This window comes from Grus americana, chromosome 3 (genome assembly GCF_028858705.1).
Source record: "Grus americana isolate bGruAme1 chromosome 3, bGruAme1.mat, whole genome shotgun sequence".
NCBI classification, from domain to species: Eukaryota; Metazoa; Chordata; class Aves; order Gruiformes; family Gruidae; genus Grus; species Grus americana.
Genome location: NC_072854.1, coordinates 29,196,239 through 29,221,158, shown reverse-complemented (window position 1 = coordinate 29,221,158; position 24,920 = coordinate 29,196,239). Strand labels below are relative to the sequence as shown.

General features: G+C 38.7%; 1 protein-coding gene across 1 annotated transcript; it reads left to right on the top strand.

Moving 5' to 3' along the window:
- Positions 1-8,924: 8,924 nt before the first annotated feature.
- On the top strand, positions 8,925-24,334 carry LGSN (lengsin, lens protein with glutamine synthetase domain). The gene is made up of 3 exons (XM_054819889.1): positions 8,925-10,011; positions 20,148-20,326; positions 22,576-24,334. Exons 1-3 carry the CDS (start codon positions 8,925-8,927, stop codon positions 23,773-23,775), a joined length of 2,466 nt encoding a protein of 821 aa, XP_054675864.1. The 3' UTR covers positions 23,776-24,334.
- The last annotated feature ends 586 nt before the right edge of the window (positions 24,335-24,920 follow it).

Here is a 24,920-nt window from a genome sequence, read left to right as displayed (position 1 = left end):
CCTTGTACAGTCAAGTTCTGAATATCTCCAAGAATGGAGATCCCACAGCCTCTCTGGGCAACCTGTGCCAATGTTTGACCACCACTGTTGTGAAGAATATTTTTCTTGCTCTGACAAATAAGATTTTTTAACCTGAAGTGTGTCTTTTTAAAATATTAGCTGAGGTGGTTCAGGCTTGCATTAAAAATGGAAAAAATGGAGAGCCAGAAGGCCTGTTTCTGCCTGGCCTCTGCTTCTCAAAATAGTTGGTCTGAGTAGTCCTGCTCAGAATTGTTCTCCTCTTGGCACAGCTCATCACAACATAGACTGACAAGCAAGTCTGCCATGGAAAGCTATAGGTCTATGAAACCTGTATGTTGCCTAAAAAAGGGATCTGTGCAATTGTGCTGACTGTTGCGTGATGACAGTCGGAAGGCAACTTTTTTGGAAAAAGTATTCTGCAAGCAAAATGCTGAATTCCATCCCACCTGTCTTGCAGGAGCCCAGTCCTATAGAGTGTGCTGGGTGTTAATTTTTTTAATGTCTGCTTGACAAAATGTCAAATCTTGAAGTAAGCCTATTTCTTGAATTCTAGTAAACTTTCAGTTGTTTCCTGCTCTGCTCTGTGACAAGTGGGGCAGTTCAGAACAGGGGCAGTTACAGAAATTGCACAGGTGGAATCACAAAGTTAGGAGCTGTGGTCTTTCAGTGCCTCCAAGATGAGGAAGAATTTTCAGAATCACAGTTTGGTACTTGGGCACCTGTATTTATGAATTTCTCTGGAGATGCCTAAGATTTTTGCGAACTATAGCTCTTAACCCATAATCATTATTCTGATGGGGTAATTTTAACAAACTCTTTTTTATTTTTATTTTTTGGAAGTGTAAAAAATTGCCAAACCTGCGTTTTTGCAAGATTAAATGCCATTCTTAACATGATGCTTACTTGAGTTTATTGAGTGACCAGTCGTTGGGACGGGCTGCTGTAAGCACACACGATACCGTCATCCTGTAGCGCTATGTCAGCTAAAGCAACTTGAATGAAGTGTCAGTTAAACGCAGTCCTTTGAATTCATGTTAAACCTGATAAATAAAAAAGCATAAGACAGACAATCTTAACTATCTAATCTGTGAAATATTTTCAGAGATCTAATGCAAAAAAAGACCCCTACCCCCAATTCTAGTACAACAAGATCCATCAATATTTACAACATACAAGCACCTAGAATAACAGGCTAGTGCTGCATGTTGTTCTTGCAGTGTTCTGTGCCTTTCAAATCCCTTTCCATGTGCCTCAATAACATACTGCTGTTATAATGCCCAATACAGGTTTTACCTCTAAGGAGCCTAACAATAGCTTCCATTCCGGAACAGATATGGCTTGTTACAGGACAAAAGCCTTTTGTGAGGAGAAAAGTTGAGCAAAACAGTTTTATACTCAGTTGTCTTTGTTTCCAGACAGGCAGGCAGCTAGTAATGTGCATTTGTCAGTTTACTACTTCAACGCTGTTCCAGAAAGTGGTACTCTTGGCCACGGCACGTTGGGGTTGCTCTTTATGGTTCATCATCTGCGTGGCCTTCTGGGAAAAGAACTTTACAGCAATTCTGTTTTAACTAACCTGTATTGTACCTGTGCCTATAAATACGGGATGTCTTTCTACTAGATTTTTACTAGGTCATTTCTAATGGTGACCTGAACTAGAATGAAGTGGACATGAACAAAAAGGAAGATCTTACTCAGCAGGTAAGAGACTGACTGGGAATGATTTCCGAGCAGATACGCTGATATAAAACACTTTTTTGCATCCACTTCAAGATTTCAAGTGAGTCAATACTTCATCGTGGATCGTGTGCAAGGCTCTTCATGCATGTATGTTTAGCATGGTCTAATTCTGAAGCAAATGCAGGTCAAAGAAAGGCTTCTTGTTTAAGCTGAAAAGAAGAAAAAATGCTTTAGGAAGCAAATCTAACACATTTTAACTTCCTATGTCTTTCATTCATAACTCTGTCAAACGTAACAGAAATAGAGGTCTCAATTCTGATCCTATTAATATTTGCAGGAAAACAGGTTGGCTTCATTAATGTGAATGAAAGCACTATAATTTGTGGACCACGGTCTGTCCTGAATTAGAAAGTAACACTCCTGAGTCAGGCTACTGACCTAAGTGGAGCTGCTCAGTTTCTATATAAGTGCATTTTAAAACAGATTCTGGTCCTGAAGTTGTAATATATACTTTCAATAAAGTAAAAAAAAAATAATAACTGAACCTATTACTTTGAGTAGCATCCAGAAGCCATGTTTCATTGTGAAAACATAACATTAACATTAAAATGTTTCCTTAAAGATACTGAGAAAGATGTAATGTGGCTTGGAACTGATGGTGCAGGCAGATTTCCTGAGGCTACTAGACATTTTTATCAAGGTGAATAAATGGATACTTTGTATGCCAGAGATGGACTTACTCTGAGTCACTGACTACCTCCTAGACCATCTTTGTATATGAAATGAGTCATAGAAATTAGACATAGAAGTATTGTAGATCATTAAGTCCATTCTGTTGCAAATGTCTTCCTGAGGATTAGTCAACTGTTAAATGGATCCTGCTTTTAGATCTCATTTACACTGCTGCAATTTGGAGATGACACCACCAGTGTACTTTTGTGGTCCCAAATCATTGTGAAGGTAGGATCTGCTTCTTCATCTCTATCTTTAGGGATTTTTTTTTTTTTTTTTACATGGTGCAGGTGGCATAGTCCAAGGGAAAATATTTGCAAATAACCTTGCCACAGGGACTTCTCTGCTGCTTTGAGGCAGCCAGAGAGTCAATGACTTTGAGGAGCTCATGTAATCATTGTGTATATAGTATGAAGGTTTTGGATGGGAGTGGCAGATAAAGGCAGATGTCAAACGTGAAAATAAGTGACACAATATTGTGAGCTAAACTCATTCCGTTCATTTTCACATGAAGTATGCTAATAATCTTGAGTATGTTTAAAAGTTTCAAAGAAGGAAGGAGACTGCTTCTGCTCCTAACATTACCACACATCTTCCTGTGAGCTATGTCAAGTTTGTACTTCACCTCCTCTAGCTGCAAAATAATCTTACACATACTTAATATTTACGCCACTTGCAGGTCTTTCACTGGGAGTTTTTTGTAGCAGTAAATTACTCTGAGTACCACTTCATCAAACAACGTCACTGAGGGACAAACTAGTCACAGCGATATCTTGACAATATGCTGTGATCTTCATGCCTCTAGCTTACAAGCCACCGGTGTCTGTTTATTGTAGCACACACTGTTTTAGCACTGCGTGCAAGAGCCAAAACCCCTCTCTGTGCCTGGAGCTACTCCCTGGAAATGTCTGTGTTGTCCTCCCTACGACTCCATGGGTCAGATTCCCTCCTGGTACAAATCTGTGTAGCTCCAGTGACTCCAGTGAAGCTGCATTAATTCCCAGCAGCAGATAATTTGTTCCTGCATCCTCTGCTCCTTCGCTGCCTGGTTACTGGGGGAGCAGCTGGGCAACGCTTTCCATCTGTCAAGGGAAGGGGCAGAGAAAGCGCTTGGGTGCAGGAGTACTTGCTTTATGGGCACTGTCGTCTAAGGTCTTAAGCAGCATCTCTTGTTAAGACCTGACTTCTAGTTTTTGAGATTCATTACTACACAAAAAGATTAATTAAACTTGACTGTACCAACATAGGGGAGCTGTAAAGGGAAACCTGGTAACAGTCAAAGTGGGTCAGAGAAAGTTCCTCAGCATTTACGGTTCCGTAGCAATTGAAGTACTTTGAGAAACTGTGTTACTTTTGAAAGTAACAATGAGAATAATATCACATGTCAACATAATTTGAACAATATTTTTAGATTTTTTTAGATTGGAAACATTTAACTTCAGTTTTTCAACGTTGTTTTATATGATAGAAAAAACAAAGTCAAACCTAAGTGAAGCGGTTTAACTTTTCATAAATAAAAAATTCAGCCAACCAAACCATACATATTTTTAACTTTTCTGTTTAGGAGGATTTTTTTTTTAGTTCCCCATGTTTTTCTAATTCTTAGTTATGCCAGCTTTTGACATTTTGATGTTTTTTGCAAAATTAATCTTTCATTCTTAAAAAATCTTTAGCAACAACTCAGGAAGATCATCACAATTTGACCTCTTAATAATCAGTTAAAATAATGTCTAAAGTTGGTTAATGATCTGAAACAAAAGAGAAAATGAGAACGTGATGGAGACCCCAGTGCATTTTGCTGAGTGGCTGCATCACTTTTTTGGGTAGCCAGTAGCAGGAACATTGGGTTATCTTCTTGATTAGATATACAAAAGCTCCTGCTAGAGTTGCACCTTGCCTCTTTCACCTTTTTCTGTGATAGAAATCCTTCTGCAGCTATTCACCTACAGTTACTCAGAGCATCTTTTAAAATAACTCCCTTTCTCCCTTTTTTCCCTTTCAAATGCTATAGTGTGAGTTTCTTTTTCTCATTTCCCTGTCTCTTTGTCGATACATTTTTGAGAGAGGCTTATAAACCCTGATAGCATTTGCAGTCCTGCCTGAGGTCATGAAACAAATAAAAAATAGGAGAAAAATAGAAGGTCCCCTCTGCAGCTCTGAATTTGTCTCATAGAACATTACAGATATATTTTCAGTCACCTATAAAATCCTTTTAAGGCAAAAGTTCAAGAATTGCCTTCGATTTTCACCTGTGTTTCACACACCAGAAATCTCAGCACTTATTATTCCTCCCAAAGGCAACACTTCACATTTCCAAACATTCTCAGCTTGCCGATTGGCAGGTTTACAGATGAACTGCCTTTTGACAGTGCTGTATTTCATGATACAGTTAATGTTCCACCTCAGAGCTTATACAAAGCCTAAAAGTGAACGCAAACTGATTAAGAAAAATTGCTTTAGATGTTTGTTTTCTGTGTTACCACAAGATATAAAATGCCTATCAGCTGTAGAAGCCTGATGGCATGCCAGAAGTGGCGTGTAATTGGGTTAAGTAGAGCAAGCAATTTCTGCACTGTGCTGAAATATTTGCTTGCTGGTACTGTTCTCTATTCTCTCCTCGTCCCACCTGCATGGTGCCCTAATATGCTGCTGTAATGCACACGTGTAGCCCTTATGGTCTGTTGATAGTCACAGAGGTCCAGACTCTTGTGTACCCAAAGTGACACGGTAGGTATCTGGTGAAGACAAGCAAAGCTGTTATTTGTATGAGTTGAGATTATCCATAACGGGAAATGACGTCTGATCCACCCTGCCACTCTTCCTGCCTACTGTTGGATGTGCACTGGTCCACCTCTACTGAAACCTTACCAGGTGCAAACCCCCAGTGCAGAGCGGATCAGTGTACCAGCACGAGTCACAGCACTGGGGCAAGAAGTCCTGATGGAAATCAGAACTTGGGGGTGTACCGATACCTATCAATGACAATTAACATCTTTAGAAAGAAAAATCTAAATCTCAAATCTGTTGCATAATGTGGCCCACACTGTTCATATTTTGGACCTAATCCTTCTGGCAGGAATATTTGAATCACCACCTGAGTGTTCACTTGTTAAGAAAGAAGCAAATTTCAAAACTTTCAAGACTTCTGACTTAGGGTGCCAGTAAATATTTGAAAACAAGCAAACAAAAATTGAATGATGCTGAAACAAACGTTGGCTGAAAGAACTTTCAAGTAGCTTTAGCATCTCCTGTTACTGTTGCCACACAGCAACAAAAATGTAGGAGCATTCAGCCATGAAATAAAAAATAAACGGAACTTTTGCCATATTAATGCCATGAGTGTTTTGCTTTCAGCACAGCAGGACACATGGCTCTGTGAAATTAAGTCATGATCTGCATCCAGCTCACTTGCACTGTAACTCTTTTAAGCTGCTATTTTGCTTAATCATCCCTGTCTTCTGCAGAAAAAAGCTTGCTAGAAATAAAAAGTTAAAGAGATAATTTGTAAGTCCTATTTCCTGGGTGCTCTCCCCTCTGTGCCCCGGTACTAGGCCTTTTCTGATGGTAGCCACCACAGAAGCTATTAGACAAGTAAGGCTGTGTCATAACTCACGCATAAGACTGCTTTAATATGAAGGGATGCTGTATTTGTACCTTGCAACAAAGCTAGCACTGTTTAATTCACTGCAAAAATTACTGTGAATGGTTTCTAAAAGAAAGTCCATCAATGTCTGAGTTTATTTAGAAATGAAGAGTCATTCTCCTGCACAAAGTCACAGTGTGCCTTACGCTGAGGACCTTAAGTAATGTATAGGTTGTTCTTTGTATAAAGGTAAGAGTTTTGTTTATTTGAAGGTAAAAAAAAAATCGCTGTTTTGTTTGAGAGCAACAGGCATTGTATCTATTTCAGACATCTATGATCAAAATGCAGCACCATAATCTCAATTTCTTCATGGAAAATAAACCCTTTGCAGACTGCTATAGACACATCAGTAATTAGAGTTCTATTGCATATTAATGTTTCCATTAACAAATTTACAAGTGATCAGTCCTTATCCCGCTCATCTCTATTCAGAAGGAATGTGTTTTGGTAAGGGTTATAACGTGGAGATGGTACCTTGTGTTCATGAAACCATTTAGAATGGCTAACACTAACAGGCAGGTTTTGGTTTTGATACATGAACTACTCTTTGTCTGACTTCAGTATATAGGTGTTATAAAAAAGGATGTGCTCGTCTTTCCTTCAGTTATTTTACTGAACATTTCTCAGAGACCTGCAGTAGGGACAACAGGCAAAAACCTAATCAAACATTAAAATTTTCAGTGGTTATCTCTGAGCAAAGAGAGTGGGAATATATTATAAAGCAGAAATGCAGATGGTGTTATGATTATGTTACTGGTTTCAAGTTATTCAAAGGAAACAAAAGAATTCTGAAAAGTTCATAAAGTGGAAACCAGAATATTTTAATGATGGTAACTTCTGCCATAAAAGATATTTAAGTAAATATTTTTCATACATACATTAAAAATTACAATTGTTTTACAACTATAGCTTTCATAGCTGTAACTCTTCTGTCCTTTCTCTCTCTCAAAAAAAAAAAAGAATTTTATACACCTAGAAATTTACTTTGATGCCTCCTTTATTCAAAAATGACTTGGGTTTTCTCATTTAGCAGCCACTGGTTCTTCCACCTCTACTGTTTCTTCTCCAGCTTCATTCACTTTCTTGTATTACTAATGGAGGTGTTAAAATTCTCCCTCATAATTCTCCATTATAAGCATTTTTTGTCTGCTTCAGGAAAGTTCCTTCATTACGTTTATATTCCATAATGATACAGAGTTGTAGGAATTAGGCCTGTTCTGTATGGGTGAATGTGAGGAGGTATCAGCAATATACCCAGAGTTATTTTACGGAGTATCATATGGTGTATTATGGGAATAAACCAAAGCTTTTTGATGAAGAAATGGATTCATTAAAAACCGAGTGCTAAAACTGGGGTAAGCACGGATTTCTGTTGTGAATGAGCCAATAACTGTGTTGGGCTGCAAGTGGGCATCACGACCACATCGCTGTCAAGACACGTGCATGGGAGTTGCAGGCGCTGGGTGGCTTGCCCTGCCTATAGAGCTGGCAGTCAGCTGCCTTCCCCGTGAACCCCAGCCATGAGCCTTTTTTTAACTAGGTAATGATGGAAAATAGCACAGTGAGAAAATAGGGAGGAATAATATAGAAAAAGGGAGGTGCTAATGACCTTAATGGTGGCCAAGTAACTGTTTCCTTCCATATGCACATCAGACACTGCTGCCTTTTCTTCTGTGCGCTTTTGTCTGCCAACAGGAATCTCTTTTGCCTTATCCAGACTGGCATTCACTTTGCTTTTGTGCAGATCCCTACTTCTTCTGGAAATTCAGAAACTGGAGAGAGTACAGATTGTTCCTTTGTGGAAAAGGTAAAGAACAGTCTCATTCGGAACATATCTCTTGATTTCCCAGTGTTTTTACAGGTGTTAATTCCGACCTAACCCAAGCAAACCAAGGACTGTGGGTTAAGCTACTGAGTCTTAAATTCATGCTTGAGTAGGTATTCATAAGCAATATAACAATTTGTGATTGGCTATGGAGAGATTCATATTTTGGTTAAACTGTATTATGGAGTCTTTTTTAAGACTCCGTGAAATAGAGGATTCAATCTCTGCCTTGATAGTTTGTGAAATAATCGCCCACAATATTAAAATCTCTGCTGCTTTTTAATTTGGACATATCTGGTTTTGATTTCCTGTCCTTTTCCCTGTCACCATCAGATTAATCATACTTGTGGTAGGATCAAGATACTTAGGAGGGACAAGGATCCAGACATTTCTTGATATTCTTTGGGATAATGCAAGCAGATTAATTTCTGTAGCTCCTTTTTGCACCTTGTCCACATGTTTACATCCATTTTAAAATCTGCTCCCAGCATAATAATATAAATTATATCAATGTCATATATAAAAGTAAACATCATCTTCTGGTTCTTGCCCACTCACTCATCCAAGTATGGGTTTGTCCTTTTGACCGCTGCCCTGGAAGTTCAGTTATTTGGGCAAATTAGATCCTGAAATTAATTTAAAAGCTGTTTATTTTCAGGTTTCCCTCTCTGTACTTATAAGGATTGCCAGTGTTCTGTGTTTCAGGGAAATAAATTTCATTTATAAACACAAATGCTTTTAATATGAGCAAGAATATACTTAAATGTAATAATTAAAATACATTTTTTCATATTTAAAGGGTGCATGTTTGACAAATGATGTCACACAGTGTGCAATCTCTTATATTTTAATCTACTAAATCTGCCTAAAAACTATATTATGAAGGCCTTTTCACCAATTTTGTTCTAAAACATACGAAAAAGAATTCTGTGAGAATTTTAAAAATCAAAATAGCAGAATTTGAGGGTCAGTAAGAGTCCACAGAGACCTCCATCAGCAAGTAAAGGACGTGCTACAAAATGAATGCAGCTGGTGGTAGTACTCCATTGTGATGTTCTGTTTCATTCGTGCTATTTGGTGCTATTTGGTTGTATATTTTATTGCTGGTTACAGAACACATCTGAAAGTGACAATGATGAAGTTGATGGCAACAATATATGTGGTTTCAGAAAGAAAAAGGGAGTCAAAGGTCCTACAAAGTACGTTCCTCCTTTAGAAAATGAGAAGATGGAGCTGTCCTGCACCTCGAAAATACCAGATTCTTGTCCCCTTCAAGCGACCAGTGGTTCCTCAGAACCACCATCAAATGAGCCTCTTCGAAACCTGGCGAGCTTTCCTCCAGTACAAACGGACAGAGCGGGTTGTGGCAGTTCCCATACCAGCAGCGACGTGAAAGAAGACATGTCCGGAGAAATGCAAGAAATCCAGGAAAATGCTGACACCAGGAAAAGAATAATAGGAAAAACTCACAAGGAAGTAGATACACCAGCTAAAATGGAGCAGCCCACGGGCCTGCAGCCTGCAAGGAACGCAGGGAAAGCTGGGTGCGCAGAGGCAGCACGCAGGGGAGAGGGCGCTGAGGAGGCAGAGAGTAAGCAAGAAGAACGGGGTGGGATGGTAGAAAAAGATGTGAAGTTTCACGTGACAAAGACGGGCTCCCTGGGCAGTACTGTAACCATTCGAGGAAGCGGTACTGCCGAGTCCTTCACAGGGGCACCTGACATTTCTAAGCGAAGTTTGCAAGAGTTGAAGAACCTGCTGAGTGAAGGTCCTCTGCCCGATTACAGGCCCAAGTGCAGTGGCAAGGCAGGTGGCACTTTTTCTCAGAAAAATTCGAAGCCCTGGGAGAAAACAGCTGACAAGCAGGGCCGACCCTTTGAGACTTTTAGTCCCCATTTTGGAGAGGAGAATCAAAAGTACCACAGCTTCCACAAGGAAGGAGTGGGGCAGCAGAGCAAACCTCTCCTGGTCCTCAGCTCTGCTGGGTCTGATCAGCAGCAACCAGCGGGAAGTGACGTGGATCAACTTATTCTGAGACTACCGGCAGCTTCTACACATGCAGAAAGCACGGCACCCGAGATTCAGTTTGACTCCTCCGCAGGCCAAGCTGGTAAGGATATTTAAACATCACATGCTGTCCTGTTAAATAAAGTGCTACTGTTGTTTTGTGGGGTTCTGTTAAGCTGCAAGCTTTAGGCAGAGCTAGCGCATGAGAGAATTGACACCTGTGGTTTCTGTGTGATTGAATTGGGTCAGAAGTTGTACTCTACATCTATGCTTTTTTTTTTTTTTTTATAAGTAAGGCATTTATGAAGCCCAGCTGCCTGCCAAAAACGGCCACGCACAAGTGGTCCTGTCTTATTCACTAAAACTGAAATATTTCCTCATTTAAACTGAGCTCAGGCGACATTTCCCAAAGGTCTGCTAGACACTGCAATGCTCTGATGGCATCTGGGCTTCTTAAAATTTCCTTTTTGTTAACATTTCCAGCAGTGGAAATTGCTCCCATGTAGGGATGATGTTTTCAATTATCCGTCCTGTGAGAGGACTGGAATGCTAAAACATCTAATATAAACTATAGAGGAAGAAAAGCAAATGAGGCAGAGAACTTCCACTTATCTTCATGCTGTTCAATAAGTCCATTTTGGAAGTGTTTATAGAGCCAATTAATTGCTACTAATAGGCTGTGGTTTCTTTGAAACTGTGAAGGCTATACTTCTGGGCTAGCTGGATCAGCAAACTGAGAACTACCATTAGCTATGACAATGTAATGGGCTTGAGCAGTTCATGTTTTGTGTCTATTCCAGGAAGCACACAAACAACAATTTGCCAGTTGAATAGATATCAGATTAATAAATTTCCGGGAGCATGAGGCTCAGATCATATTATCAGCTTTTCAGGATAAATATCTTACCCTCTGACTTATCTCACTGATACAAGAAATACGGATCTTATCTCTTCGCTGATAAAATACCTCGTCCATCATTAACTACATAATAAAATATAACGGTAGCAATTAAATTTGTACAACAATATGAAGTTATCCTACTTATTTAAAAGTCTCTTTTCAGATGGATAGAAATATTGCTATACATATTCTGAAAACAGACTATTTGTATATATCAAATATTGTGAGCTATAGCAGGATTTCTCAGGAGACATATTGTGTTACCTAGTTTGAACAAGTCTGAACAAGATACCCATGAACATTATCAGTGCTAACTCAAGGCACTGCATGAGAAATATAAAGCTTTGAAAAGATATTTTGCACTCAAACCACTCTCTATTCATGTCTATTAGAATAAATATGTTAGAGGGTTATTTCTCAGCCTACACTTGATGCTGTTCCCTTTCCAGATTACATTGTTTTTCACATTGCAGAAAGGCTAGTGAAATGAATCGTCAAATTTAGATTGCTACTGTTTTCTCGTTGTCTGCAAAACCAGCAAATACATTTTAAAGTATTCTTTGTCATAACACCATTTACAAGGTAAAGAGAACTGATGAGATTAATTGTAGATTCTACAGGGAGATTTCAACCCAATTTTAGCCACTTAAAGTGAGGTGGCTAATCCAAGCTTGTTACCTAGTCAGAAGGGAAAGAGGCATTTTGTCTTCAAAGAGGCGTTGATGAGAAACATGGATGGACATCTCTTTCCACTCAATGGGAAGGAAGTCCCATGATGACTACTTCAGATTATTTGCTAACTCTGAAATACCTAACGCTACCTGGGGTTAATCCTACTCTGTATCACTGGCAATAACGACTGTAAGAGAACTATAGATGAGAACTAACCATGAAGGGAAGTGGGGGAAAACTGTTTTGTCTCATCAGAAACATATCCAAAACGAGAGTTTTGGAATCTCACGAGGTTTGGATTCTATTTGGCTTTGACCAAACAAACTGTAGGGTTCAGTACGTGTTTCCACTAGTAAATGGAATAAACAAAAATAGTTTCTACTTAATTAGAAATGTATGTGTTTGAAATTTAATTTTCATTGAATACATTCAGTAACTTAACTGCAGAGAAGAAAGTTTTAGATAACATTCTGCAGTCTTTAATGAACCTTTGCATAAACAGTATGTAGAGTATTTCATCGCTGTCAGTGATAATTTATTAAGATTGCTGAGATAAAATCCTGAATATTTTATTTTTATGACTAAAATGTCATCTTAAATGTTTTAGTTACCAAAATATCTGAACAGAAGTATTGTATCTAGACATATCTCAATACTGAGTAGATCTGAAATACAACCTCTTATATTTTGCAAGTTTTCAAATATTTGAATTTGCTCTAATTGGAAATATTGATCCAATTTTTTCCCCAAACATTTGATTTAAAAAATATACAGAAATAAATTGTTCTCTTCTTCTCTTTGTTTCTTTCATGTGGAATACAAAGTAGGAGAGCATTGAAATTATATGACTGTACACACATACATGATTATTACATAAACAGTACCCAGTGCATTTACTTAGTCACTATATTGAGTACTATGCACATTTGGATGCCATGGCCAAAGAAGGAATATGCCTTATTGATCTAAAAGTGCACAGCTCAGGGACAATCTCTAGAGGTCAGCAGCAGAAAGGTTGAGACACGTAGTTGAGCATTAGTGATTCAGTATAATGCAGAAGACTGAAATATGGTCATCTTAGTTATGTGGTTAACGTCTCTCTAATATAATTCTGATTGGAAATTGTGGAAAATATTACTGCATGTGCATTTTGTCCATTGCTTGTCAGCTCTTTTATAAAAGAAGTGCTTGGACATTGAAAAAAATAATAGAAAAGAGACAGACGTGCAAGGTATTTTGGTCAACATGAAAAATATTACTTGGACAGTGTCAGTGAAACTGGAGCTGAAGTTAAAGCTAAAGCTCTTTTAATTCATCACCATGGAAAGACAGAAACTAACAGAGATAGCTAATTAGGCAAATATAGTGACTGCACTAACATGAATTTATGAATTTTATTTGCATAAGTATCTATATATGATAATGATGTGCACTTGTGCAAATTAGTATGTAGTTGTTAACGATCAGGTGCTTCTTAAGCTGTTCAGTGCCTGCATTCTTGGGACACCAAGAGAGAGGCTTCCAAACAGTAAAAATTCAGATGAAATTTAATATATGTAACATTATATAACACTTCGTAGTATGTACATACACGCATATGTAGATATATACTATATGTATAATATATATAGCGTATACCATAAGTGTATATTGACCCCTCTGAACTCAGATCTTATCACATGCTGCTCTGCATGCTATTAAATTAGAGTATTTATACTATGGTAGCCAGAGAGGAAGCCAAAGAAAATAACTTTATTCGAGCAATGTGAAGTTCCCAAAGATCATGATACACCGCATTGTTGGGGTTCTCTTTGTCACAGGGGACTGCCAGAGTCAGGGTCTGCAGGTGGCTTCAGCAGCCACCCGCACTGCGTGTGGTCAGAGGGACCTGCAGAACCTGGTGCCACCACGCAGGCTCAAGAGAAATCTCTCTTCTGGACCTTATGAGACAACAGCACCTCCAGGTAGCTGTAGGTGGATAACACATTGGAATCAGGCTGTCACCTGAGGCTTTAGATTCCCTTTGTACATCTTGGTCTGTAGCTGGAGACAAAGTAGTTTGTTAAACTCTCTCTTGAGTGCAGACTGCAGAGCTGGGCCCCCAGGAACCTGAGCAGTTCCAGGAGCAGGTCCTCTCAACAGGGCTCATCTTCTTGAGCATATATCAAGTGAGGCCATGTAAATATGACCAGGATAGGATCAGGAATTGTAGAAGGGAGAAGGAAATTTGTGAAGGAAGAAAATGTGACTTAGCCATAGCCGCAGGCATCAGTAGCTACCTAGTGACTGTTGAAATTTTAAATGCACAGAAGAAAGATGATTGAACACTCCAAGAATCACAGGAAATGTTATACGGGTGCTGACCCCAAGCACTAAGTTCCTTTGCTAAGTTGTCTTTTTAAAGAGAGGCATATCAAGTAGCTACTAACAGGCTATCTTTCATTCTTAAGAGTGGAGTTCATCAGTCCTACAAGCAATTCCCTTTTCCGTTACAATGAATAATCTCATGTTGTAATTCTGGACTTGTTTAAAGTCTCTTTGGGAGTTAAAGACTCTTTGGGAGCTGTAAGTGGACAATCAGGAGATATAAGTGGACACAGGAGAGGTATCTAAGTTCCTGCTCCAGGTACTTCATATTCACTGCCTCTGCAGTCATTCCTGCAGAATAACCACGTCTTGCTTTGGGTATTACTTAGCACTGTGTTTTTCACTTGGAACTGTTCTCTGCTTTGTTTTTTTACATAATCTGTGCTGTTCTTGCATCTCTCCTGAAGTGAAAAAGCAAAGCCATACTGTTTCTTCATGTTCCTTCCTCATGCCCTACCTGCAGTTCAGTAAAATTTTTCTAATATTTCTTTTTCTACATTTTGAACTCAACTTGAACATAGCAGGGCTGAAGCTCAGCTCCTTTCTAAACCTTCTTGATGGCCCTTATTTTCTGTTGAACAAACTATCATATTTTCTGCCTATTTCTTTCCTTTTCCCTCTGAACTGAGCTATATACAACTTGCTATTTTTTTTACTTCACAAGCTTTAAGAGCAGCTATTTTCCTTTAAAGCAAACCAAAACCCTTAAGTCCTTTATCTTCCATACTAATAGCTGAAATCTTCCCTCTCTGTGACTCTGTATGTTTTTCCATTTTCCACCTCATTCTATACAAAACAAAAATGCTCAGATAACACTTCCATCCTATCTTTCTGAACTATTGTCCCCGCCTTCATGTGAGATCCAACTCCTCTGACTCCGGTGCCCACAGTAAGCTAGTCATCCTGTGACTCTGTGACAGAAAGAGGTATATTCAGTCAGTAATTTTTCCCACCCATTGGTGATGCTCACTTTCTTCCTAGTAATAGTGAAATGTTGCCAAAATAATTAGTTTAGGTCTAACATAAGTGAAATGCATTCTCTACTTGATCTCTCTGCCAGCTGCCTCTCCTACAACACATTCAAGAAGAGTTTAGTCCTTACCTTCAATACTGTGCAAAATCTTCTGTTCCCTAAATAACCTTGCTTCCCATTTAATGTGGCACCTTCACTCATTCTCACTGGGTTTTTTTTTTAATTAGATCAAACATTTTTAGAGCAAGAAGAGATGCACAAGTTTGCAATTGTGCATCCCTCGGTTCATGGATCTTCGCTCAGTCATTCCTTCCTTAAATCTAATTTTTCTGTTTGAGTTTGAAGAAAGATGTGCCATCCTAGATCCATCATATTTAGGATCATTAGTTAGGTAGTTCTAGTGGGTATTACTCACCTTAATTTTTTTTCAGACACCTGCATGTCTTGTTTTCAAATCCTCTTGCCTAAGTGGAATATTTTCTAACCTTTCTATAAAACTGTGAAAATTTTCTCTTTCAATACAGAAGAACCATTTTTATAAAACTCTGGAAGACAGAAAAAAAATGAGTGACATTTTATCTTTCATCTATTGAGAAATAAAATCTTTTTTGGCATTCGATTCTTGATAATGTAGATACTCTGAGAAGCTGTGTCATGTTGTTGTCATACAGTTTGGAAAGAATAATTCATGGATGATTGAAGCTGTCTCTAAATTAGCTATACAACTCACAAAAAAGAGCTGAGCTTCTCCATGGCCATATCAGTAAAAAAGTTTGCTTCACAGTTAAGATTAAAAAAGAAAGAAGCCTATCATGAGACAAAGAAACAGATGGAAAAAACATTGAAAGTATCAATATCAAACAGACCAGGGAAACATTTTTAGTGTCTCCCATGCTTTGATAAGTTTCTAGTATGCTTACATATTTATTTCCCTGCTAGGGGTCTTGTACGGGAGCGAAAATAAGAGGTAGGAAACATCTTTTTATGTACTTTGCTGCAGAAATCAAACACTTTACTGACCTATCAGTAAACACTTTTGGTGAAACTATTTTTGGGTGAAAATGTAGTTTACATAATGTTTTCAACTGAAGGTTCTTATGATCACTATTCACATCAATAATACTATTCAAGTGTAACCTAGTACTCATTTCTATTTACTATGTTAAAACCCAGAAGGGAATAGAAAAGGGAGGCTTTAAATCCTAGCAATAAGAATGATGTCTAGCATAGGAAAAGCTGTGATATGAGGTTTGAGAAACAGAGACTGTTAATGTTTGAAGACAAACACGAGAACAGCAAGAAACATGCTGTGCAAGCCAAGTAGACTGGCTGTTCTTAAATACACACAAACCATAGTCCTGTGAAGATCAGCAGACATATTTAAATCAGTAGTGACAGGAATTTCCATAGGATTTAGAAGGGTATAGATGTGTGATTACCCTGTGGGACTCATTGCTAGTGGATATCATGCGCCCAAGGTATCCATTTTTATAAAGGGGGTCAATATTCACGTAGATCTTCAGAGCACCCTGTGTTAGATTTCGAAGGATGAAGAAGAAATAAAGACAAATTTGGATATTAACCCTTCTGCTCCTAACCAGAAGACCACCTTTTTAGTGAGGAACTGCAAAAGCCATTCTCTTTAGACAGATTATTTTGCAAAGAATGCCTTGCCTTTCCTGTTAATAGCCGATATCAGAGACAGCTCTAGAGTGATGAAACGCTGCCTTGACTGGCACAGCAATTCCTACATTTGCAAGGGTTTTTATTTCCCTGCCACTCTGAGACAGTCGCAGGTGCCACAGCGTGCCACAGAGCAGAGGGCCGTGTGCACTGACGCTGTGTGGGACGCAGGCGTGACCAGACACCGTCTCACGGGGCAGGGGGAGCGTGCGCAGCAGCTGCGTGGCCGCGGTGGGGTCATTTCAGGAGGGAGCACATCTGGCACAGCTGCAGACAAAGTGGGAGGAAGAAACTGGAGGAGGACTGATGGAAACACGTCTCCTTCTCCAACGTATGATTTGTACCTGTAGTCTACCTGCTGGTATCTGCGGTTATTGCCTTATGTTACGTTGGTGGTCGCATTTCTCGGTGAAGAGTTTCCAATATTACTACATTTGTTAGGTCAGCCTGTTCCTGTCATTGTCAAGTCCCCTGGCACCATGTAGCACATTCTTTTAGTTTCATCAGTCTGACACAGTCACCGCTTGTAGAGCTGAGAAATTGTTTGCTTTAGAGGCGGTGTGATTTAATAAGGGACCATGGGAAAGGATTTCTTTGAACAAGCAGATAATGACAGATTGATCTGGGACATGTGCACTTTCTTCTGTTGTGGCACTTTTCTGTTGCTGGAAAGATGAAGCTGATGTTAACTATTTGCCCTAGCCTGATGTCAGCTGCCCTCAGCAATCTGAATTATTTCAATATTAATGATCTAAGAATGGCACCACTCTTCTGCTAGACATAATAATATAATTAGTGTAATTTGGGGGTTTTGTAATATTTTTAGTTTTGTGTTATTAATCTTTTTTAAATGTGTGAAGATACTTTCTTATTATTTGTAGATATTTTGTAGTAATAAAAGAGGCCCAGAAAGCTAGGGAAACAGTTAAGATTCATGAATACCATCCTCCCTCATAAGAATGTAAGACTTGTAGACTGTGTATCTAAGTCAGCTAGACCCTTCTAATTCTTATTTATTAGCTACCTTATCTCCAGTAACTAATGCTCTGGATAATGACTGTATGAACTGGGAAAAGACAGAGTACTCAGTTCCCTACGATACCTTTCCAAACTTGAGTCGTCATTGGCTTCATGGACTTAGTTTGCCAGTGATTTATTTAGCGGCTACTAATAAAATATATTTTGGGACCTGTGCTGGAGTAAGTACTGTCAGTAGTTATTCACTAAATATTATTTAAGAAACAAATCCATTTTCATATTTCCAAAATCAGTCTTGAGGTTTCTGTCCCTGGAGATGAAGAAAATGCTACTCACTCTAATCTGTAGGAAGATTTTCAGAATATTTTTTAATTCTATTTATCTTATAAATAGGAACAGTTCATTAGTTGTTAATAAACTTCTAATGGCTGGTCAGGTTCATAAAGAGGTCAGATCTGCTAAATGTCAGTAAACATTTATGTTGTAAAACAATGTTATGGGATGACTGAAGTGGTATTCAAATAGCTATTACTTGGATGACATATGCAAGAAAGGCCGGTTTACGTATCCTCCCTGCTCGCTATTGTGTTTTGGCAGCATCTGTAACAGAGTGAGTGTTACACAGAATATTTAAACAGGACTTCCTTATTTAATGTATATGATTTAAGGGACATAGTGCCTTAGTGTTTATAGAATACAGAGGAAAAAAGCTATTTTCATAAGCAGCTTACAGCTGAGGCAGACCAAAGGGAAAGATGTCACAAGGAGAAGTGGATGTGGCAAAATTCTTTTTTTTTTTTCTTGTTTCTACCTTTTCAATTTTTACTCTGTTTTCTTATAGACTCTTATATTTACTTAAAATTTTGTCGTGTCCTTTCACCTGTCATTCCTCAGGGAGCACTGTTATCACTTAACTTCTTCTTACTTTACTGACCTAAAGTATCCTTGTCACCTCCTTGCCATCTGAAGGTGGAGGATACTCCAGTAATATTCAAAGGCTCCAAGAAGTCTATGACTGTGGATGAATTTGCTGCCTTTTCAGGGAATAATCAGACAGCCTTGTGCTGGGCTAGCTGGAGAGCCTCCTTATAGCCTTTCAACTGGCATTCTTGCTTGCCCTGAAGGAGAGGTCAAAAGAGATGTGTTTGTACCTGCTGCCTACTGCTAAAGGAGATGCGCTCCAGTTTGGGTAGCTTGGTACTGGAGAGATTGGGAGTGCTCCCATCAACCTTTGTAATGCCTTTGCATGAAGCTTTTAACTTCCACTTGAAGGGTAGTGATGAGTGCTTGCTGTTGGTGATCTTCCACCGTGGATCTGAAAGATTGCAAAAATTCATCTGATCATATTCTCAGCCTCTTAGGAAGAATGGAGAACTTTCCTCTCAGAAATGTAGAAAGAAATAATTTTTTGCATTTTTTCATATCTTAATATCAAATTTTAACCTTGGTCTAGTTAGTTTATTGTACTAAATGGAAATTAATACCTTATGTAGTTTAACTTGAATAATGACAATACATAGACACTCAAAAGAAAAGCAGACTGAGATATCAAGAGGTTTGTGAAAGGAAGTTACTGTGCCCAGCTCTCTGGTCCATTACAGAAGTTATACACAGATGTTACGGCTTTCATGTCAAGAAGTTTATACAGTCCTACAGCTGCTGTAATACAGTTAAGAAGACAACTCCATAACAACAAGAGCATAAATGCATAACCTTCTCCTAAAAGTCTGCTGCCTCTAGTGGAGAAGACTACGGGCCTCCTCAGGAGGTCTTGACAAAAGTTTAGTAGAAGACAAGAGCCCTTTATATAATGTTTCTGTATCCATGCACTTTTCAAAGGCATTGAAGAAATATAGCATCTGAATTCTATCAGCTTGCAGTGGGAAATAGGTATCCAGCTGACATTTGTGCTCCTGAAAACACCCAACAAACCAGCTGAGATATCCCTCAGAAATTCCTGTCTTTACTACCATTCCCCTGCATTCTCTTACCAACAAGAAAAAAAAAATTAAGTTATAGACCATTCAAAAAAATAAGGGTTTTAATACAGGTCCTCAGGTGGGAAAAAAAAAGTGTGTTTATTTACAAAAATGCTCTGTGTTCCATATCCTACAATCATAGAATGGTTTGGGTTGGAAGGGACCTCAAAGATCATCTAGTTCCAACCCCCCTGCCATGGGCAGGGACACCCTCCACTAGACCACGTTGCCCAAAGCCTCATCCAACCTGGCCTTAAACACTTCCAGGGAGGGGGCCTCCACAACCTCTCTGGGCAACCTGTTCCAGGGCCTCACCACCCTCACAGTGAAGAATTTCTTCCTAATAGCTAATCTAAATCGACCCTCCTTCAGCTTAAACCCATTACCCCTTGTCCTGTCACTACACTCCCTGATAAACAGTCCCTCACCAGCTTTCCTGTAGGCCCCTTCAGGTACTGGTAAGCCACAATTAGATCTCCCCGGAGCTGCCTTTTCTCCAGGCTGAACAATCCCAGCCCTCTCAGCCTGTCCTCACAGGAGAGGTGCTCCAGCACCAGTGTATCTTTTTCTTATTTTTGTTTTTGCATTCCATGTCACAGTTTCCCACTATTGCACTTTTTAGGAGAACAGCCTGTATTCCAGCATTCATTATTTTGTTTGACGTGAACATTCCTCTTCACTTACAGTGTCCAGCAGAGAGCCTGATGTAAACGGCCTTGGAAGTCCAACTCTCCTTCACCTGTTCTCTCATATTGAATTTATTAAGCAGCAGATGGCCAGGGACAACGTACAGTTTGTCAGATTTGAATCAATAGACCTCCATGGTGTGTCAAGATCAAAGAATGTTCCTTCTCGCTTTTTTCACGTGAGTTTTTTTGTTTCTAGATGTAGCTTTATGTGTTTTTATGGCCCTGTCCTTAATTTATATTTTATAGGTTTTTTTCATAGTGCAGGCAGAAACTCAAACTTAGAACAAATTATCTGTTCCCTCCACTTAATGTTCCCAAAGGATCTGGACTTTTTTCAGCACTGCAACCATCTATTCCCCTGTAGCCCCAAATAGTAATCTAATTAAATAAGGCTAGTAATTTCAGTTCTTTGAACTTCTAATAATCTCTTTCCTCAGACTTATCTTTCCAGGTTCAATGCATTATAAAGATTTTGTTTTACTGAACATCAGTAAACTGCAAAAGGAAAGGAGTAAACACCAAAAGAAGGATAACTGAATGAAAAACACTTTTGCTGTAAGAAATTTTATAATCATCAATCGTATAAGAAAATACCATTGGGTTGCATGACGACTTAACAGCAATATTTGCTATATTGATGATTCAGGAAATAAGAACCAAATTAGGAGGCAATCCTCACTGTGTTTATCCTTGACTGATCAGCCTTTTCAGTATATTGTTTCTGTGATACTTCATGTGCATAACTACATTATACTTTCATTCACATATCACTAAGAACATTTTAAGCTTTACTGAGTGATCACAAAAAAAGATATGAACATGGAAAGATGTAGAGCACTTTTATTTCAAGTTCCTTCTAAAGCCTAAGCCATGTTTTCATTATTTCTCTTTTAGATATTGCTAAACTGCAACTGTATCATCTAGATACAATTTGCTCTCTCTGATGTCATTTGGATTTTATCAATCCCAATTCTTGAGAGGATTGGTAGGTTAATTGCAACATCTCTTTCACTTGTTATGCCAAGTTGCAAATGTCTAGATCAGCTTGTTCAAAGAAAGCTTTTATGTTTACCTTAAGATCTGAACAAATTGGAGCTTTGGATGACAGTCTAAATTTTTGGACACTAAAAAAATTGTGTATGTGTGCACACAGACATGTATGTATACATACAGAGTACATACAGAATAACTGAGAGTAATTTCCTTTTTTCTTTTTTTTTTTTTTTACTCTTTTTTTTGGGGGGTGAAGGGTTGGAGGAGGTAGAGGTAGTACTATAGGGTAATCACCTTCAACACCTTTTCAGTGTCAAATGGACAACTTAGACATCTTGGAGCAGTATTGACTATACTGTGCAGTTTTGGTTATGGGTGTCACGCAGGGACAACTGCTACCACTGGACTGCCACCTACTTAAGAGAAGGCAGACTTTATCTATCTATCTATTTATTTTAAGAGAAGACTCTGTATGCAGTTTGAAGTATTTCAACAATTTTTCATCTAGATATACAAAATTTTGTTTTTTCAGCTCTGAGCTTACCCCTTTTTAGGTTTATTCTGTCTCTTCTGCTCACTAAGATTGTAATCCTTTCCTCTTAGAAAAATAGAGGTAAGATATAAACATGAGCCAAATTTCACTTGATAGAACTTAGCATAACTGCAGTTTTCATTACCTAAAGGTCTGAGTGTAAGGTAAGTTGTAAAGGTGCTTGTTTGAAGATGATCCTTCCTTGTGGTCCTATCTATATTTCATTTGCGTAAGGTGCAGCTCTGTGTTCAAATGAAGAAGGAAGTATAATTATGAGTTTATCCTGTTTGCTACCTAGAGGAGGAGTACTGAAAAACTAGAATAATTTCTCACTTGGAAGTGCTTCCCTGTATTTTACCCCCAAACTTCTTAAGTCAAGAAAGTGAGAATTTTCAGTTAAAATTTGCATCTGAAAAATGGTGAGGTATGTGTTATGGCATATAAAGAGAAGTCACAGCCTGAATTCTTGCCATGAGTCTTGTATGGTAATTTGGATCTATGTAAAGGAAATGCTCAGAGGGTATGAAAACCTTATAGAGTAACTATAGATAGAAGTTTGACTTGCAAAGTTTGCACCTAACTGGTGATGCTCAGAATTGTATAAGGACCATGCAAGATAGATGTTGAACATTTTTTCAGTTCTTTATGGAAATTTAAAAAATGGTCATGGGATACTGGATGCCAGGGTTTTCATACCAATCTTGTAGAAGGTTGTTCTGCTTCATAATGACACAGTAACTGGCTGTTATCCTCCACTTTAGAGATCACTGCATTTTAGTGTTCTTTTAGGAAAAAATACTACTGTTCTTACCGAGAGGCTGATTTTTATATATTTTGCATACATAAAAATACCGCTGAGTTCTTTTCTCATTTGGTAATCTGTCATTCTGTTCTGTTTAGGAGAAAGCAATTCATGGTGTTGCCATGCCCAGAAGTTATCTTGAGCTGACCCTGAATCCTAAAGATAATGAATTAGATTACTTAAATGCAACCAATTTTAATTGTGACATAATCCTGAACCCTGATTTATCAACGTTTCGTATTCTGCCCTGGACTGAGCAGACTGCGAGAGTGATATGTGATTCCTTCACTGTGCTGGGCAACCCGCTAATGACCTCACCGAGGCACATTGCCAAGAAACAGCTGAGCCAGCTTCAGGACAATGGCTTTTCTCTACAGTCTGCCTTCACTTATGAATTTTGTATTTATGGCATTACTGAGGTTGTAAATTCAAAGACAATATCCTTTCCTGCAGCCACGATACTAAATAACCATGACCAGACTTTCATTCAGGAGCTCATTGAAGGAATGTATTATGCTGGTGCCAACATTGAAAGCTTTTCTTCTTCCAGTGGGCCTGGACAAATGGAGATCACTTTTCATCCAGCGTTTGGCATAGATGCTGCCGACAGTGCCTTCACGTTTAGAACAGGCATTAAAGAGGTGGCTAAGAAGTATAACTATGTGGCTAGCTTTTTCTCAGAATCGGGATTCTACAATTCGGGGGCTCTGTCACATAGCCTGTGGGATTTGAATGGCCAGAAGAATTTGTTTTCTGCTGGCTATGGAGTTGAGGAGCTCTCAAATATTGGAAAAAATTGGTTATCGGGTCTCTTGGCACACACAGCAGCTATCAGCTGCTTGATGGCTCCTACCACCAGCTGCCGTAAGCCTTATTCTAAGTACAGTAAAGAATCAAAAGAGACTGTAAATGCAAAATGGGCATATAATGATAACAGCTGTGCCTTTAACATCAAATGCCACAGTGGAAAAGGCACTCGCATAGAGAATAAATTAAGTTCTGCTACAGCAAACCCCTACCTGGTGCTTGCTGCTACTATTGCTGCGGGTCTGGATGGAGTAAAGAGAGGACTTAGGTATGATGATATGGTCCAGGAAGAAAATCACACTGGTGATCTGAAACATTCGTCAGTCCCTCTGAAACTAGAAGATGCTCTTGTTGCGCTTGAGAAAGATTCGTGCATTAAGGAAGCATTAGGCGAAACTTTTGTTCGATACTTTGTTGCCATGAAACGTTATGAGTTAGAAACTGAAGAAATGGATAGCGAAAGGAATAAATGCCTGGGGTATTTTATTTAGAAGGAGCACTCTTCTGTAGTGATGCTGTGTAAATGCATACAGTGAATGGCTAAGAATCTTGAAATTAGTAAATATATTTAAAAATGTTTGTAATGCCTTGGGATTTATTTTTCCCCTCCTTTGTATAGTACATGGTGATTCCAATTTATTATTTGTGTACATTCAGGACAATTCAGTGCAAAGCGGATATTCATGAAATAAAATTAACAGGCTTTTAAAAAACAGTATTTTTTTTCAATTTAAGTGAACAGATCTGCTGGTGAAAAGAAGAAAAGAGAAGGTGAAATGGAGAAAAGCAACTGTACAACTGTAATAGGATTGTATAATGTGCAGAAAAGTAGGAATAATGGAGACAGTGTGAGGGGGCAGGAGAACTGAGGAAGGAGGGGAATTTCTTGTTCAGCATCACTATGGACTTTCTCCCAGCCTATTCAGTAGCTGAAGGGTTGCTAAACCACAAGAATTTGAGTTTGATTTATAACTTAGGCTAGAATGATGAACGTTGTAGAGAGCGAGCCAAAGGACCGAGGCTGTAGAACCTGGGAGTCAGGAATCAGTATCTGATCCCCCATGGCAGGGGGGTTGGAACTAGATGATCTTTGAGGTCCCTTCCAACCCAGACCATTCTGTGATTCTGTGATTCTATGATCTTAATGGACTTAAATAAAAAGACAGGAGGGATTATAAAATAATCTATACATCAGGAATTCTGCTGTTGAACAAAGTTTGCAAGAATTATAGTTGATAAAGATACTGACAGAAATCAAATGGTGGCTTGAAGAGGTAATGATTGACCGAAAGCCAGGAGTGTCAGGCCACTGTGCAACAAAAAAGAAGCTGATATTATGTCTGTTTTGATAGTTAATGGGTTAATTCAGAGCTGAATGGCAAATGAGGGGAAAAAAGGGCAAAGAAGCCAGAGAATTAAGAGCTTAAACTGGACTTAATTGGAAAACCTGATGTTATCAAGGATAAAGAAGATGACTGTGAGGAGAAGAACAGAAAGAGTAGGTTAAAAAAGAGTGAGTGAAGATGTGAATTCAGAGACTGGCAAGTCGTAGTTAAAACAGAGAAAGAGAAGACCCATCCGAAACTTAGAAATCACAGCTGGTGTAAAGAAAAATAAAGTTTTTGGAATGGCAGGA

Bases quoted from the DNA above. Each gene is read 5' to 3' on its own strand.
- LGSN (XM_054819889.1), top strand. From the start codon at position 8,925: ATGCAGCTGGTGGTAGTACTCCATTGTGATGTTCTGTTTCATTCGTGC. The intron at 10,012-20,147 runs GTAAGGATATTT...CTTCACTTACAG, and splicing joins CTCCTCCGCAGGCCAAGCTG to TGTCCAGCAGAGAGCCTGAT. The intron at 20,327-22,575 runs GTGAGTTTTTTT...TGTTCTGTTTAG, and splicing joins TTCCTTCTCGCTTTTTTCAC to GAGAAAGCAATTCATGGTGT.